The 15243-nt window shown below is 41.4% G+C and overlaps 2 protein-coding genes across 3 annotated transcripts in view; one reads left to right on the top strand and one right to left on the bottom strand.

Annotated features, from left to right (window-relative positions):
• Positions 1–1923, top strand: part of TIMM9 (translocase of inner mitochondrial membrane 9) — a 16233-nt gene extending 14310 nt beyond the window's left edge. For both annotated transcript variants that reach the window (XM_006069746.4, XM_006069745.4), the window contains one exon: positions 1278–1923. In XM_006069746.4, coding sequence (XP_006069808.1) covers positions 1278–1412 — 135 coding nt within the window. In that variant the 3' untranslated portion in view covers positions 1413–1923. The remainder of the gene's footprint in view (positions 1–1277) is intronic.
• On the bottom strand, positions 1363–14351 carry TOMM20L (translocase of outer mitochondrial membrane 20 like). Its single transcript, XM_006069744.4, has 5 exons — positions 14149–14351; positions 13931–13974; positions 6405–6486; positions 2722–2864; positions 1363–1889 (listed from the first exon to the last, which is right to left on the bottom strand). The coding sequence occupies exons 1-5, from the start codon at positions 14273–14275 to the stop codon at positions 1836–1838; spliced, it is 450 nt and encodes a 149-aa protein (XP_006069806.1). The 5' UTR covers positions 14276–14351; the 3' UTR covers positions 1363–1835.
• Between the last annotated feature and the right edge of the window lie 892 nt (positions 14352–15243).

A 15243-nucleotide genomic window follows, 5' to 3' on the forward strand; every position in this document is an offset into this window, starting at 1 on the left:
GTAGACTTTTTGATGATGGCCGTTCTGACCGGTGTGAGGTAATTATCTCTTTGCAGTTTTGATTTGCATTTCTCTAATAATGAGCAATGTTGAGCATCTCTTCATGTGTTAGTGAATTTAGACTATCTTTTATATGTTCCTTTGCTCAAAGGAACTTAAACAGCCAAGGACTCTGTGGCATTGAATTGAATGATATCAAATTTAGTATCACAGCCACTCTGAACTATGGCAGACTTTTTAAAGAGAAGATGCCTGGGACTTCCTGAATATTGTTCCACAGCAAAGATTCTTTTTTTTTTTTTTAATTGGAGGCTAATTACTTTACGATATTGTAGTAGTTTTTGCCATACATTGGCATGAATCAGCCATGGGTGTACATGTGTTCCCCAAAGATTCTTAATAATTAGATTTTAGTCAAGATGCCCAGGCTAGAGAAACTTGACACAGCTCTCCTATCTAACCCTGAGAACTCAGGTTAATTTTGGAAAAAGCAGAGCTTGAATCTGGTGGCTCATATTGCATAGATGGACTCTGAAATCCCAGTTCCAAATCTTAACTTTTAATAATCTCTTCAAAACATTTATGTATTTGCTAAAAGTGACACAAACTTCCTCCAGTGGAAGATGCTGATAAATTTTAATGCCAAGAACTTAACATATTAATATAAACAGCAATCCAATAAGTGTTTGTTAAATAAATGACAAAGTTTGAGAGATGCTAAGTAAAATAGTCTTATTAAAAAGTAAAAAGTTGAAAATTAAGAATTGGGAATTCCCTGGCAGTCCAGTGGTTAGGGCTCTGTGCTTTCACTGCTGACAGCCTGGGTTCAATCCCGGTCAGGGAACAAAGATCCCACAAGCCGCACAACGTGGCCAAAATTATTATAATAATAATAATAGCAACATTGAGAATGGACTTTCTCATTAAAAAGGAACAAACCTGCTACTGGACCTACATTTTGACAATCAGAATAACAGATGGGAATGTGGAATTTCCCTTACTACTGAAACATACCTACAGAAAATCTAGTCCAGAAGGCAGGGAATTACCATTGTTTTTAGTACCTACAAACTGGTAAGCATTCAGTATGTACTAATTTTTATAAATATATGAAGGTATTAACAGTTGAAAGCTATGATCAATTGTGACTTATTGATACCGTTTAATTCTCAAACATATTTGAAGAAAGAAAAGTACCCACTGTTTATTCTTTTAGAATATGTGCAATATTTTTAATTAATATTTCTGTGTTGCCTCTTGGGTCTTTTTATTTCTAGACTACCTGTTCAGAACATTGCTTACAGAAGTATTTAAAAATGACTCAACGAATATCTATGAGATTTCAGGAATATCACATTCAGCAGAATGAAGCCCTGGCTGCCAAAGCAGGACTCCTTGGCCAACCACGATAGAGAAGTCCTAACAGATGGACTTTTGATGAAAGATTGCCAACAGCTATTGCACTGGAAATGAGGATTCACCTGATAGAATCCTCTGAAAGCAGTAGCCACCATGTTAAACCATCTGTCATGACTGGCAAATGGAAACAACTGGAGAAACAAAATTGTTATATACAGGAATAATCAAAATAGAAGGTCTTATTGTTCAATGAAAATAATAAGATGCAACACTTGTTGAGGCCTTAAGATTCAGCAGCTTGGTCACTTGATTAGAAAAATAAACCATTGTTTCTTCAATTGTAACTGTTAATTTTAAAGCAAAATATCATGTATGAGACAGAAGAAATTTTATTACTATAAGTATCACCAAGCAGTTGTTTATACTATATAATTCCATAGCATTCTGACTGGACTGTGGATACGCTGAAGTGTTTTTCAGTCACGATCATCCTCCAAGTATTCCTGTTCATTCATGTCTGCCTCAAATTGCTGGTAAATACATAAAATAGTTACTTGCTAATCATTTTAATGCATGATCCTTTTCTTTTCTCCTTTCTTGTGTCACGGTGGGCACTACACATTCTTATCCTAGCTATATTTTCATATATCTTGAGGAAACATTCCATCTGACACTAGCTTGGGAATGCTTAAGAGTTGATTATTGTGCTTTAGTGGAGACTGTTGCTTTGTATTTTGTTTAAAAGCTGAGAATCCACCATGAATGATTCCAAGTCAGACCAACAGTATACAGTATATTCTCAGCTACTGCATGTGATCAATTGTAATAAAAAGTAAACTAAAGTAGCACCTCAGAGCTAAACAATTCCAAGCATTTGCAGGAAGTTCTGATTAACATATAAGTACACGCAGCAAGCAGTTTGTTAGCCTATATGTTTAAATTTACCAAAGTGATTTCTGTGTTTTGTCATATTGGAAAGTAGAAGTATTATTCTGCTTCGATAATATACAGTTTTCTATGTTCATTCTATAGGCCATTAGGTCATTTATCTAAGAATACCACTTATAGGCCTCTGTTGACACTGCAGTCAGTCAATAACAGAAAGTACAAAAATAAACAATGTTAACTTTAAAGTTGAAATGTTGAAACGTGTATAATACTCAACAAAATATACAATCCATCATAGTCAAAGGAACATGAAAGAAGAAATTTGTTTCATCTTAAGAAAAGCAAACAAAAATTCAGAGATGTTACTCATTTAAAACTTAGGGTCATTCACACACATACTTTGCTATTTTTATCTAATCAAGCCCAACATGGTTATTTACAGTGTTCATTTAACAAAGATAAATATGTGCTTACCTGGCAAATACGGGGAATTTTGTGCAATAGCATCTCAAATACCTTGGGAGGAAGTGTGTGTTTGAAAACTTTCAGAAGTTCCTGTGGTTGCCCACACACCAAAAGGGCATTGCTGAGATGTTCAACCCCCATTCGATGCTCTCCTGAATAGATTGATAAGTTTAGAGCAGGATTTTAAAGTTCCTCAAACATATATTCTACAAATTATCAAGAAAGCACCAAGCATTAAAACTACAAAAGCATATCAAACTAAAGACTATGAACAAATCTCAAAAAGAATAAATAGTATAAACAGGGAAATGTTGAGCTGCCTATTAGATTCACTGTGATCAGGCTGCAGTGTGAATAACTTTCTGACCCAAATTACCATTTAAAAGTGCACTCTTGAATTGAAAATGTTCATGTTCTGCAATCTGAGTGTGCAAGAGGGAATATTGAGTTTATTTTAAAAAGGCTGGTGTCTGTCATTAGTGATATGAGTTATTTTTACCTATGTGGTTGATGAAACATTATAGATGAGACATCTTGATATCCTAGCTAAATGAGACTTTCACAAAATAGACTATTATTAAAGAGCTGAAACATGATTTAGTGTAACCATGAATTATGTATCTAGGGGAAGACAGATGAGTTTTAGGATGACTGGCTATAAAATAAGAATGAAAATTTGTGAAGAGTGGACATTAATGATAGGACTTTAAGTTAAAACATGTAATCACTTAATCTCACTACCTCGTTTTAGGAAAATCAGGCAAAGATCAGTGAAATAATTTAAGGTTTCAAAGCTAATTAATGCCAGAATCAGTAATAGCACCTAATTTTCTGAACCTTGAGACTGCAGTGTGCTGCCCCTCTTTCACATGTTTTGTAATAACAAAAGTTGAAATTTTGACATATTTAATATAACTAAGTAGGAAACAAACACTTTGTATCAAACCCTTTAAAGAAAGAAAAAGTGGTAGACTGCTCTCAAGTCGATGGAGCTAACATAACTCCAAAACTAATTAGTTTGGTTAATTAGGTCAACCAACAATTAAATCCAATCAAATTAGCTAATCAGAGATTTCTATTAAAATTTTTGGCTCTGTGGTCCCTCTGGTTACATAGACATAAAAACAACTGAGACAGCCACAGAACTACCTGACAGCAAAGTAGTGAAAACTGGGTGGGCAGTGGTGGCAGAAGTGACTGGAGAAGAATTACAGAAAATCGGCTGAAAAATTACTGCATTAGAACAGTGTTTCTCAACCAGTGTGTTGTAATAACCTAGGGGAGTTTAAAGAATAATAACTTGTATATTACATCTGGAGAAAACCATAATTTGAAAAGATACATGCACCCCATTGTTCACTACAGCATTATTTACCAAGACATGGAAGCTACCTAAAGGTCCACCGACAGGTAAATGATAAATAAGATGTGGTACATATAAACAACGGAATACTACTCAGCCATAAAAAAGAACAAAATAATGTCATTTGCAGTGACACGGATGGACCCAGAGATTATCATACTAAGTGAAGTAAGTCAGAAAGATAAATACACTGTCATATCACTAACATGGAATCTAAAAAAAATGACACAAATGAACTTATTTACAAAACAAATAGACTCAAACAGAAAACAAAGTTATGGTAACCAATGGGGAGAGACAAATTACAAGTTTGAGATTAATTTATACACACTGCTAAATACGAAATAGGTAACCAACAAGGGAACTATAGGGAACTATACTCAAGATCCTTTAAGAAAAAAATCTGAAAAAGAATATATGTATAACTGAACCACTGTGCTGTACACTTGAAAGTAACACAACATTGTAAACCAATGATACTTCAATAAAAAAAAATCCTGATACCTGGGTCCTACCCCAGAGATTCTTATTTAATTGGTTTTGGGTTTGGTGGGGATTTAAAGAATAAGCAACCAATGAGAATTTTAGAAATAAAGTAGAAGTATATAACCCTAAAAGTGCTAATTATTTTAGGGGCTCACAGAAATAATGTTATCCTGGAGAGAAAAATTTAAAAACTCAAGTTTGCAATTTTTGTCATCATCTCAATATTTGTAATATTCACCTCTATATTACATGATAGCTCTTAAATAAAAATATAATAAAATTATTTTTCTTTTGATTTATAATTCATCATTTTCCTATCCATATTTATACTGTCCTAATGGCACCCCACTCCAGTACTCTTGCCTGGAGAATCCCAGGGATGGGGGAGCCTGGTGGGCTGCCGTCTATGGGGTCGCACAGAGTCGGACACAACTGAAGCGACTTAGCAGCAGCAGCAGCAGCAACTCAAAAAATGTTAAAAGTGAAAGGTTCTTTGTATTTTAATTGCCTCTATAACAAAGGAGTATACCCAGGGACGGGGGAGCCTGGTGGGCTGCCGTCTATGGGGTCACACGGAGTGGGACACGACTGAAGTGACTTAGCAGCAGCAGGGCTTCATCAAGATTTGTGTGGCCCTTAGTTTATGTAATCTGGGGCCCCTTTTAAGAAAAAGAATATGAAATTAAGAATACAAGATTGGCAGGAACCTTCCCAGAACCTTGAAAGAGGCCCTTGGAAATGAAAGTCCTTAAAGTTTATGTTTCATCACCTTGTATAAAATAACTCCTATTTACGTCGTTTAAGTCAGCTCTAACTATTCATTTTGTCATTAACATTTGTACTGAATAAAAGTACTGAAATTACAAATTATGATGATTAATACGCAATGCCTTTGAATGGCTTTTTCATTTCTTAAAACATTTAAGCCATTGGATTAAAACATTTAAAACATTGGATTAAAAAATATTCGTGGATATTGCTATGAGTTTTCCAGGATTTTGACTTACTTTTTGCTTTTATAAATCCTGGAGGATGTTACCCTCTAAATGCAGAGTGAAAAAAAAGTCTCCAAAAATGACAAAAAAGAGAAGCAGAAATAGCTGTAGGCACTGTGGTATACATGGGAATTTGCAGCACGTGAAAAAAAGACATAAATGGGTGTGGTGCTCATGCATACAACAGTATCATTTATGCTTTACATAAGAAGCCTCAAAACAATTTTCCTGTCTAGTGTTAAACACCACAATAAAGATATTACTATATACAATGTTTATAAAATATTATCTACCATCATTTTCCCTGACAACATTGTGAAGTTTCGCAAATCTATCTTGGTGTATGTGGGGATAAGTCATAATTCAAAACACAATTCATGGTCATTAAGTGCAGGGTACCCCCACAGGTATCATTACACTGAATGATCACTCATAATAATTTTATCATCAAAGTAAGTATTTTATTAAGAATATGCTTAGGCAGGAAAATTTTTATAAAGAAGTTAATTTTTTTTTTTTTTTACATTTTGATTCATACAACATTTAGTCATTTGGAAAACTCACTTACTTAGAATTTTATCTGACAGTAAATAAGGTGTTCTTGTATTTGGTTTTGCTTCTCTCTGCCCACTTCCAAGACTGCAACATGAACTTAAATACAGACTCTAACAGAGTGGAGCTGGACAGCAATGAAGTGAAAATGCTGGGACAGTTTCTCTAACTGAAGCAAGCTGGTTAACACATCTAGCTAGTTGAAGTTTTTTGACATAAAAATACCAATCCATAAATATTTCTCAAACATCAGTTATCATAAATAACTGCTTACAAAAGTATGTTTACAGTCTTACCTCTGGATAACCAAAGTTCTCCCATTCGTACCTCTTGCAGAAAAAATTCTTGTAATTTTTCATTTTTTGCTGGATCCCACAACTAAAAGAGTCACAGAATATTTAACAATAAGTAACAAATGTAAGGTATATGGTTACTAGCCAAAACTGGGGGCTTCTCTCATGGCTCAGCAGTGAAGAATCCAGCTGCCAATGCCTGCCTGATGCAGAAGACTTGGGTTCGACCCCTGGGTTCAGAAGATCGCCTGGAGAAGGAAATGGCAACCCACTCCAGTATTCTTGCCTGGGAAATCCCATGAACAGAGGAGCCTGGCAGGCTAACTTTTATTTTAAAAGCACATCTTGAATCTAGTCTCTAAATGCAGAATATGACAAATGCAGTTGCTCTTTATATTTAAAACAATTTCTTAAAATGGAGTTATAATTTCAGGCAACTAAAAAAAAAAAGCAAAAAAACATGGCAGACGGTGGCTGTGATTTGTCACCACGCACATTTGATGGCCTTCCTAGATGGCACTTTGTTAAACCAGCACAGCCACTGCCTGCCAGTCTGCAGCCCGGACAGTTTCCTTCTTCAGTTACCCTAATCCTTTGACACCCTGATTACCATTTTACATCAGCTTTTGTACTTTTCCATATATTTTCATGAGTTATATTGTCATTTAGATCTAACAACTCTGAGAAATAAAGTCAGTAGACTAGGGTAATTTCTTAATTTAGCTCTGGTTATAATTGTAAAAAAGTTGAATCCCACCCTCCTAAAAAAAAAAAAAAAGAAAAACATGGCATATTCACGTTTGAACAACTTGTAACAACTTCATATTTTACCCAGCTTGCTAAGTACACATAGGAGAAATCCACTGTAACCAACTCTAACAAAGGTAGCTTTCTTTGTATGTTGCAAAACTATTTTCTTGCTTAGAGTATTAACACTGCTTGTTGATTTAGCAAAGGGCATGGTGGGGGTTGACAGGGCAGTTGGTGATATTCAGAAGGATGCTATGGTTTGCTACAGCCTGTTTGAAGAAAGTGACCAGGTTCTCAGGATAGGGTCATCACTGGTACTAAGCTAAGAGCTGTCTTTAAAGCTAAAGTGGGCAAACCATGCTCAAAGTATCCACTCCACAGTCACTTCAGCTTCAGTCTTTTATATCCGGAGGGTTTTTGAGTTTGTTTTCCCCAAGAATTATCTTTTTTAAAGAGGATGAACCAGCAGATGAGATCATATTTTAAGCTTTTATCAGCAGACATGCTGATGATCATGTCATCAGCACAATCACAAGTTTCTTTTTTGTTGTTGTTTTTTTAAATATAAATTTATTTTAATTGGAGGTTAATTTCTTTACAATATTGTATTGGTTTTGCCATACATCAACATGAATCCACCACAGGTATACACGTGTTCCCCATCCCGAACCCCCCACCCTCCTCCCTCCCCGTACCATCCCTCTGGGTCGTCCCAGTGCACCAGCCCCAAGCATCCAGTACCATGCATCAAACTTGCACTGGTGACAATCACAAGGTTCATTCAAGAGATATTTAGTGAACAAGAGCAGGACACTCTAGGAGAGCTGGAGAGGGAAGCAGATCTAGACTCCTGTGCCCATCCCCATGGAGCCCAGAGTCTAACCAAGAGAAAAAATAAGTATGCCTGAGATCAGTAACACATCAACAACAAAGTCCAGTGTCTTCTGAGGCTCAAAATATTAACACATTCCATTTGGTTTGGAGACCAGGGAAAGTTCCTCAGAAAAGATGGCATTTGAGATGTGGAGAAGCTCAGTGAAAGTCTGATGAAGAAAGAGTACAAGTGGGCTTCCCTGGTGGTCCAGTGGTTAAGAATCCGCCTGTCAATGCAGGGGACACAGGTTCAATTCCTGGTCCAAGAAGATTCCACATCCTGCGGGGCAACCAGGCCTGTGTGCCACAACTAAGGAAGCCTGCATGCCTTGAGCCTGTGCTCTGCAGTGAGAGAACCCACCACAACGAGAAGCCCTCACACTGCAACAAAGAGTAGCTCTCTGCTCCCGGCAACCAGAGAAAGCCCACATGCAGTAACAAAGACCCAGTGCAGCCAAAAAAATTAAATAAATTTTTTAAAGAAGAAATCCTGACTGAGTGGTCTAATTAAAAAAAAAAAGTACAATTGACAAAAAATTGCAGGGAAAATCTCAAGTGATCTTACATAGCTGGATTATAATATGGTGAATGAAGCAACAATGATAAATACCAGTTACTGAAGCCCAGCTATGGACTGAAAGCTTTCCATATATTATGTCTAATTCCTAGGAAAAGCAGGCTATCTATATAGAAGGCACCCAAGATGCCAGGTCCATGGTGCGAAGCTAAGTGGGTTCATCTTTCATCTGCAGAGTATGGAGCTACATTACAGAGCTACAGATTACAAGGAATTTACTCTGACAGCATAAGAGGTAGTAAGATAAGTTAGGAAGTTATTATAATATTCTGGGTAAAAGGTAATAAAAGCCTGAAGTAGTGAAGGAGCAAGGGAAACAAAGGGAAAAGAGTATGAGATGGTTGTGGGTGGTTTAGTGGCTGAGTCGTGTCCAACTCTTGTGACCCCATGGACTGTAGCCCGCCAGGCTCCTCTGTCCATGGGATTTCCCAGACAAGAATACTGGAGTGGGTTGCCATTTCCTTCTCCAAGGGATCTTCCCAACCAAGGGATGGAACCCCCATCTTTACTGCTAAGCCACTGGGGAAGCCCAGAGTATGAGACACAAAACAGAAAAATAAGAATTGGGGATTGACTGTGGAAGGTGAGGTTGATATTTGAGCGGGGTCACAACAGAGAGCAAAATCAGCATCACAGGGAAACAGGAAAAGGAACACTGGCAAGGGATGAGATGATGAATTTACTTCTGAACACAAAAAGCAGAGGTGCCTACAGAACATCGAAGACTACAGAGTCTGGCAGGCAGGCAAAATCTGGAGCCCCAGGTCTAGAGATCTGAGTTCACTTAGTGAGAAGAGAAGGAGCTTCCAGGGGGATGAGGGATTATGCAGAATCTGAGATCAGTGTTTCACAAAGGATGGGCCTAAGGAGCTATTAAAACTGCAGTTTTCTTGGGCTCCACCTAGACCTACCAAATCAATTTCTCTGAGTAGAGCTCAGGAATCTGGATTTTTGATGAGCTCCTCAGATGACTCTTAAATTCTGAAGCCTGAGAATTACTGCTGGCACAACCACTGGGCTACCTCTGACCTCCTAAATCACAATGGCTGGTGCTTGGGTCAAATAATCTGTTTTAACAAATGCCCCAGGTAAATCTAATGCAGATGAATCACAGACCATGCTGTGGGAAATAAAAAGGGCTGGGGTGAGGAAGAACAGAGATCCTGTAAGTAGGAAGAGACATCTCTCTGTGCCTTAGTTTATTCATCTATAAAACTAGAAGAACAGAGTTGTTGTGAGGATTATATAAAAGAACATTTGAAAAATCCTGCTTCTGCCTCTTCCTCATTTGACATAAACAGATCTTTATCATTTCCCTCCTGGACTGCCACTGATTTTCCTGTCTTTGACTTCCCTCCTCCACCCCATACTTCAGAAAGAAATAATTACATCCACTTCCTGAAATAAAGTCACCATCACTGGTTATCCACCACAATAGAAAAATATCAAAACTTTTAAATTTGGCATCAAAGACTTCCACAATAAGACACCAAACTACCACTCAGCTATCTCTTTGGCCACACACTTTAAATATTGCAATTTCAAGGTCTATGCCTCTGCACAAGCTGTTTCTCTCTGCCTACAATAATCATGGCATCTGGTCCCATCACTTCATGGCAAATAGATGGGAAACAGTGGCAGACTTTATTTTTTTGGGCTCCAAAATCACTGCAGATGGTGACTGCAGCCATGAAATTAAAAGATGCTTATTACTTGGAAGAAAAGTTATGACCAATCTAGACAGCATATTAAAAAACAGAGACATTACTTGGCCAACAAAGGTCCATCTAGTCAAGGCTATGGTTTTTCCAGTAGTCATATATGGACATGAGAATTGGACTATAAAGAAAGCTGATGCCGAAGAATTGATGCTTTTGAACTGTGGTGTTGGAGAAGACTCTTGAGAGTCCCTTGGACTGCAAGGAGATCCAACCAGTCCGTCCTAAAGGAGATCAGTCCTGAGTGTTCATTGGAAGGACTGATGTTGAAGCTGAAACTCCAATACTTTGGCCACCTGATGCAAAGAGCTGACTCATTTGAAAAGACCCTGATGCTGGGAAAGATTGAATGCTGGAGGAGAAGGGGACGGCAGAGGATGAGATGGTTGGATGGCATCACTGACTCGATGGACATGAGTTTGAGTAAACTCCCGGAGTTGGTGATGGACAGGAAGGCCTGGCATGCTGCAGTCCATGGGGTCGCAAAGAGTTAGACACGACTGAGTGACTGAACAATAAACAACAATATTCAACAAATATTTGTTGGGTGCCTACAATATACTGGACATTGTTCTAGGCACTGGGGAGACAATGGAGAGTAAAAACACAGACAAGGTCTGCCCTGATGGAGTTGATTCTAATAAACAGAAAGCATTTATCAAATAATCACACCAACAAACACTAATTTCAACCATTTATAAGGGCAGTGAAAGGAGAGGGACGTGGAACTGACCCAGGCTCTGCCCCAGGGAAAGCATCTCCTCTCTCATGCCCAGCCTTGAATACTCCCTCTCCTACTTTCTTTGTCAACTGTACCTTTTTTCTCTATGAGACTCCATCTTGAATCCCCAGAAATCTGTGTCTCCTGCTCTCTACTGCCCTTTCATCAGCGAGCATGAACTACCTATTCTTTCTGGAAAGTTTATCTCACATCTCTCATCACCAATTGCCACTGACACCACTACAGTTCAGGACTTTGATTACCTCTTACCTGAACTGCTGCAATAACTTTCCTTTTCTTCAATCCATCTAGCACACTCCTGCCTGATCTAACGTAACAAGGTTTTTTCCTCCCCTTATTTTAAAAACAATTCCTGCTCAGAAATCTTCAATAATTCCCCCCATTGAATCTGAATTTCTTAACTTCAGGTCTTCAAAGCCTTCCCAGATGCAGGGCCCTTAATTAGCTCTCCAACCTCACCTCCCACCATCCCCAACTGTGACTCCTTTCTTTGTCAAACATTTACTGAGTAGAAGGATCTGCCACCCCCAAAGTCTTCCGTGAAGAACTGCATGTTCCAAAAACAGCCACAGCAATATTCCCAGTTCTGCTTGCACTTCCAAAACCTAGCCTCCTCTAACAAGAGCTGGAGTCCATTTCCTCTGCCTCCAAAACTGAGTGGGTCTCAATGAGGCAGAACTGGCACCACCTGGCAGGCTCATGTTTTCTCTCAAATACATGTATAAATAAATACATATATAAACTGACCCTTGAACAACATGGGTTTTAACTGCCAGGTCCACTTATATGTGTGTGTTTTTTTTTTTTCAATAAACAGTGCTACTGTGCTACAGAATCTGCTGTTGGTTGAATCCTCAGATTTGGAACCACCAATACAGAGGGCCAACTATAAAGTTGTATTCATATTTTTGACAGAGAGTAGTGTTGCTGCCCCAACTGCTTGCTGTTCAAGGGTCAATTGTGTGTATCAACACCCACACAGACACACACAAATATATTACAAACTTGCTTACCTAGTACGACCCTTCCACCATACTGTGAGGAAGACCATGCCACAAAGAGACTTGTGTAGCTGTTCTGTGCAACAGTCCCAACTAAGTGGCAAGCCAGCATAACTGCCCGATATGTGAGGGTGTAAGCCTTCAGATGACTCAGCAGGTAGCCCTGGGGCTGCTAAGTCTGCTAAGTCACTTTAGTCGTGTCCGACTCTGTGCGACCCCATGGATGGCAGCCCACCAGGCTCCCCCATCCCTGGGATTCTCCAGGCAAGAACACTGGAGTGAGTTGTCATTTCCTTCTCCAATGCATGAAAGTGAAAAGTGAAAGTGAAGTCGCTCAGTTGTGTCTGACTCTTTGCGACCCCATGGACTGTAGCCTACCAGGTTCCTCCATCCATGGGATTTTCCAGGCAAGAGTACTGGAGTGGGTTGCTATTTCCTTCTCCAGGGCATCTTCTTGACCCAGGGATCGAACCCAGGTCTCCCTCACTGTAGGCAGATGCTTTACCGTCTGAGCCACTGGGGAAGTCCGTGGAGCAAAAATGTGATATCCCCACCTTGCCCGACTCAAACTGAAGATTCAGGAGTAAAATAAGATAAAGTTTTAAGCTATAAGATGAAAGTAGCAATAGGTAAGCAGAACATCTCCATGATAACCTTGCCCTGAAAGTGATCCTCTGCCTCTTCTGTGCTCCTGATGTTGTTGTTTAGTTGCTAAGTCACGTAGGACTCTTGCAACTATAGCCTGTCAGGCTCCTCTGTCCATGGGATTCTCCAGGCAAGAATACTGGCGTGGGTTGCTATTTCCTTCTCCAGAGGATCTTCCCCACCCAGGGATTGAACCCGGGTCTCCAGCATTGCCAGGCGGATTCTCTACTACTGAGTCACCAGGGAATGGGAGAAGGAAATGGCAACCCACCCCAGTATTCCTTCCTGGAGAATCCCGTGGACAGAGGAGCCTGGAGGGCTGCTGTCCATGGGGTCGCACAGAGTCGGACACGACTGAAGCAACTTAGCATACATGCATGCATTGGAGAAGGAAATGACAACCACTCCAGTATTCTTGCCTGGAGACTCCCAGGGACAGAGCAGCCTGGTGGGCTGCCGTCTATGGGGTCGCACAGAGTCGGACACGACTGAAGCGACTTGGCGGCAGCAGCAGCAGCACCAGGGAATCCCCTGTGCTCATGTTACATGGGGCATGTTCTTTCGCCATTGCTAACCTCTGCCACACTTAGAACAGTGCCTCACATGGGCATCGACTCAAATGCGAGGCGCTCAAACGAGCATCAACCGCATGAAAATTTCACAGAACAGCCCAAGAACGCTCTGTTTGAGAAATGAAGTGAGTTGGTTAAGTTGGACCAATCACCAAGATAATTGTGATTATCCTTCAAAACGACTGATCAAATTCAATTTTGGAGAAAAAGAGGATACATCCTGTCTCTGAGCTAGAAGAAAGGCCCCGTAGAAGAGGAGTGGGCGGTACAGCACCATACCGGGCCGGGCAAACCTGGGTCTCTTTTTAAGTGTCTGGTGTGGCTCAGGACCGAGCGACTGCGCACGCACGCGGCTCAGGAAGGGCAAAGGCTCCTCTTTCTTCTTTTTTATAAACTAAAAGAAGTGCCTTTTCCTACCACGTTATTACTGCCTTTTCACGATCCCAGATGGTTCTCCCTTCCTTCCTTCCTCCCGATGTCGGACAATAAAAGCTAAATATTGCCCGAGCGGAAGCGGGGTGAGGGCAGGCATCGAGGCAATGGGAAATGGCTGCTCAGGAAACCGCCAGGGACCCTGAGGCCGAGCCGCTACCTGCACCGGCGGGAAGTTACTCACTGTAACGCCACCTCAGCGTCGCTAAAACACTTCACCTGGGCGCCCCGTCCCTCAGCCTTTCGCAGCCGGGCTCTTCTTCCTGCAAACACAACGTGGCACGTGCTGGTCGTGAGCCCTCCAGATGCCTGCGTGCGCCCCGCGGGCCCTTAGGCGGTGGCGGCCCCCGCGGCCCGGCCTCGTCCCGGGGGCCCGGTCAGCCCCACCGCCGCCCGCTCAGCCCGGCCCGTCGCGCCTCCGCCGCCGTCTCACTCACTTTCTCTCAGGCGGCGCTTGAACGCGGGGTCGCCACGCCGGCTCCGGTCGAAGTAGATGCAGTAGCCAAGGAAGGCGATGGCGCCACAGGCAGCCAGGAGGCCGAGGACCGTGCGGACGCAGGGCATCCGGCCGCGGGCGTCCCACGAACCGAGCGTTGGGCGCGGGCCAGCGAGCGCGGGGAGGCGGCCAGCCGGCAGGGAGCGTCGGCGCGGGGCCCATACCGGCCTCGGGGCTTCCTGTGCGCTGGGCCGCGGGCGTGAGGAGCAGCGCGTAGACGAAGAACATGGAGGGTCTAAGGGGAAGCTTGTGGGATTCTCACAGTACGGAGTAGTGGAGGAGCTCTGTTCCAATCCAGGTCGGTCGCACTCCAAATTCTGAACCCTTTACCCAAACGCGCCCCACTATCTCAGCTCAGACACCCATCCAAGGCAAACCACAGTATGCGGAAATCTGGTTATCTGAGGGAACGGAACCTCCTTTGGTCTCTGTTCCCTAAACTGCAAATTTGAGCCATAACGCTGGTCATCTCTAAGTTCAGAGTACTGCCCACCGAACACCTGGACACTAGTCCATACTCCCCAACCGCGTCTGCTTTGTCACCGAAGGAACCCAGCAGTCTAAAGTACCCAATCACCTTAGCTCAACAGCAGGAGCAAAGAAGCGTGTTGAGGAAATAATAATAGTAACAGCAACAACAAGAATAAGTTTAGCCTAGAAAAAGCTTGTAAAAGTTGCTCAGCCATGTCCAACTCTTTGTAACCCCATGGACTGTCGCCTGTCATGCTTCTCCGTCCTTGGGATTCTCCAGGCAAGAATACTGGAGTGGGCAGCCATTCCCTTCTCCAGGGGATCTTCCCCACCCGGGGATCAAACCTGGGTCTCCCACCATTGCAGGCAGATTCTTTACCGGACCTGACAGTGAAAGGTTCCAGAGCAGAATTAACTCTGAGAGACCCATGCCACTTAACTAGCCTAGATGCTTTTCTAATACTTGGCTTATTCAGAAGACATAGCAAAAAAGGAGGTAAGACTTCATTCCAAATACAAGTTTTGATTTTTACACTAAACCAAAGAGAAGGCATAATCTAGGTAA

Source organism: Bubalus bubalis, chromosome 11, assembly GCF_019923935.1.
Source record: "Bubalus bubalis isolate 160015118507 breed Murrah chromosome 11, NDDB_SH_1, whole genome shotgun sequence".
NCBI lineage: Eukaryota > Metazoa > Chordata > Mammalia > Artiodactyla > Bovidae > Bubalus > Bubalus bubalis.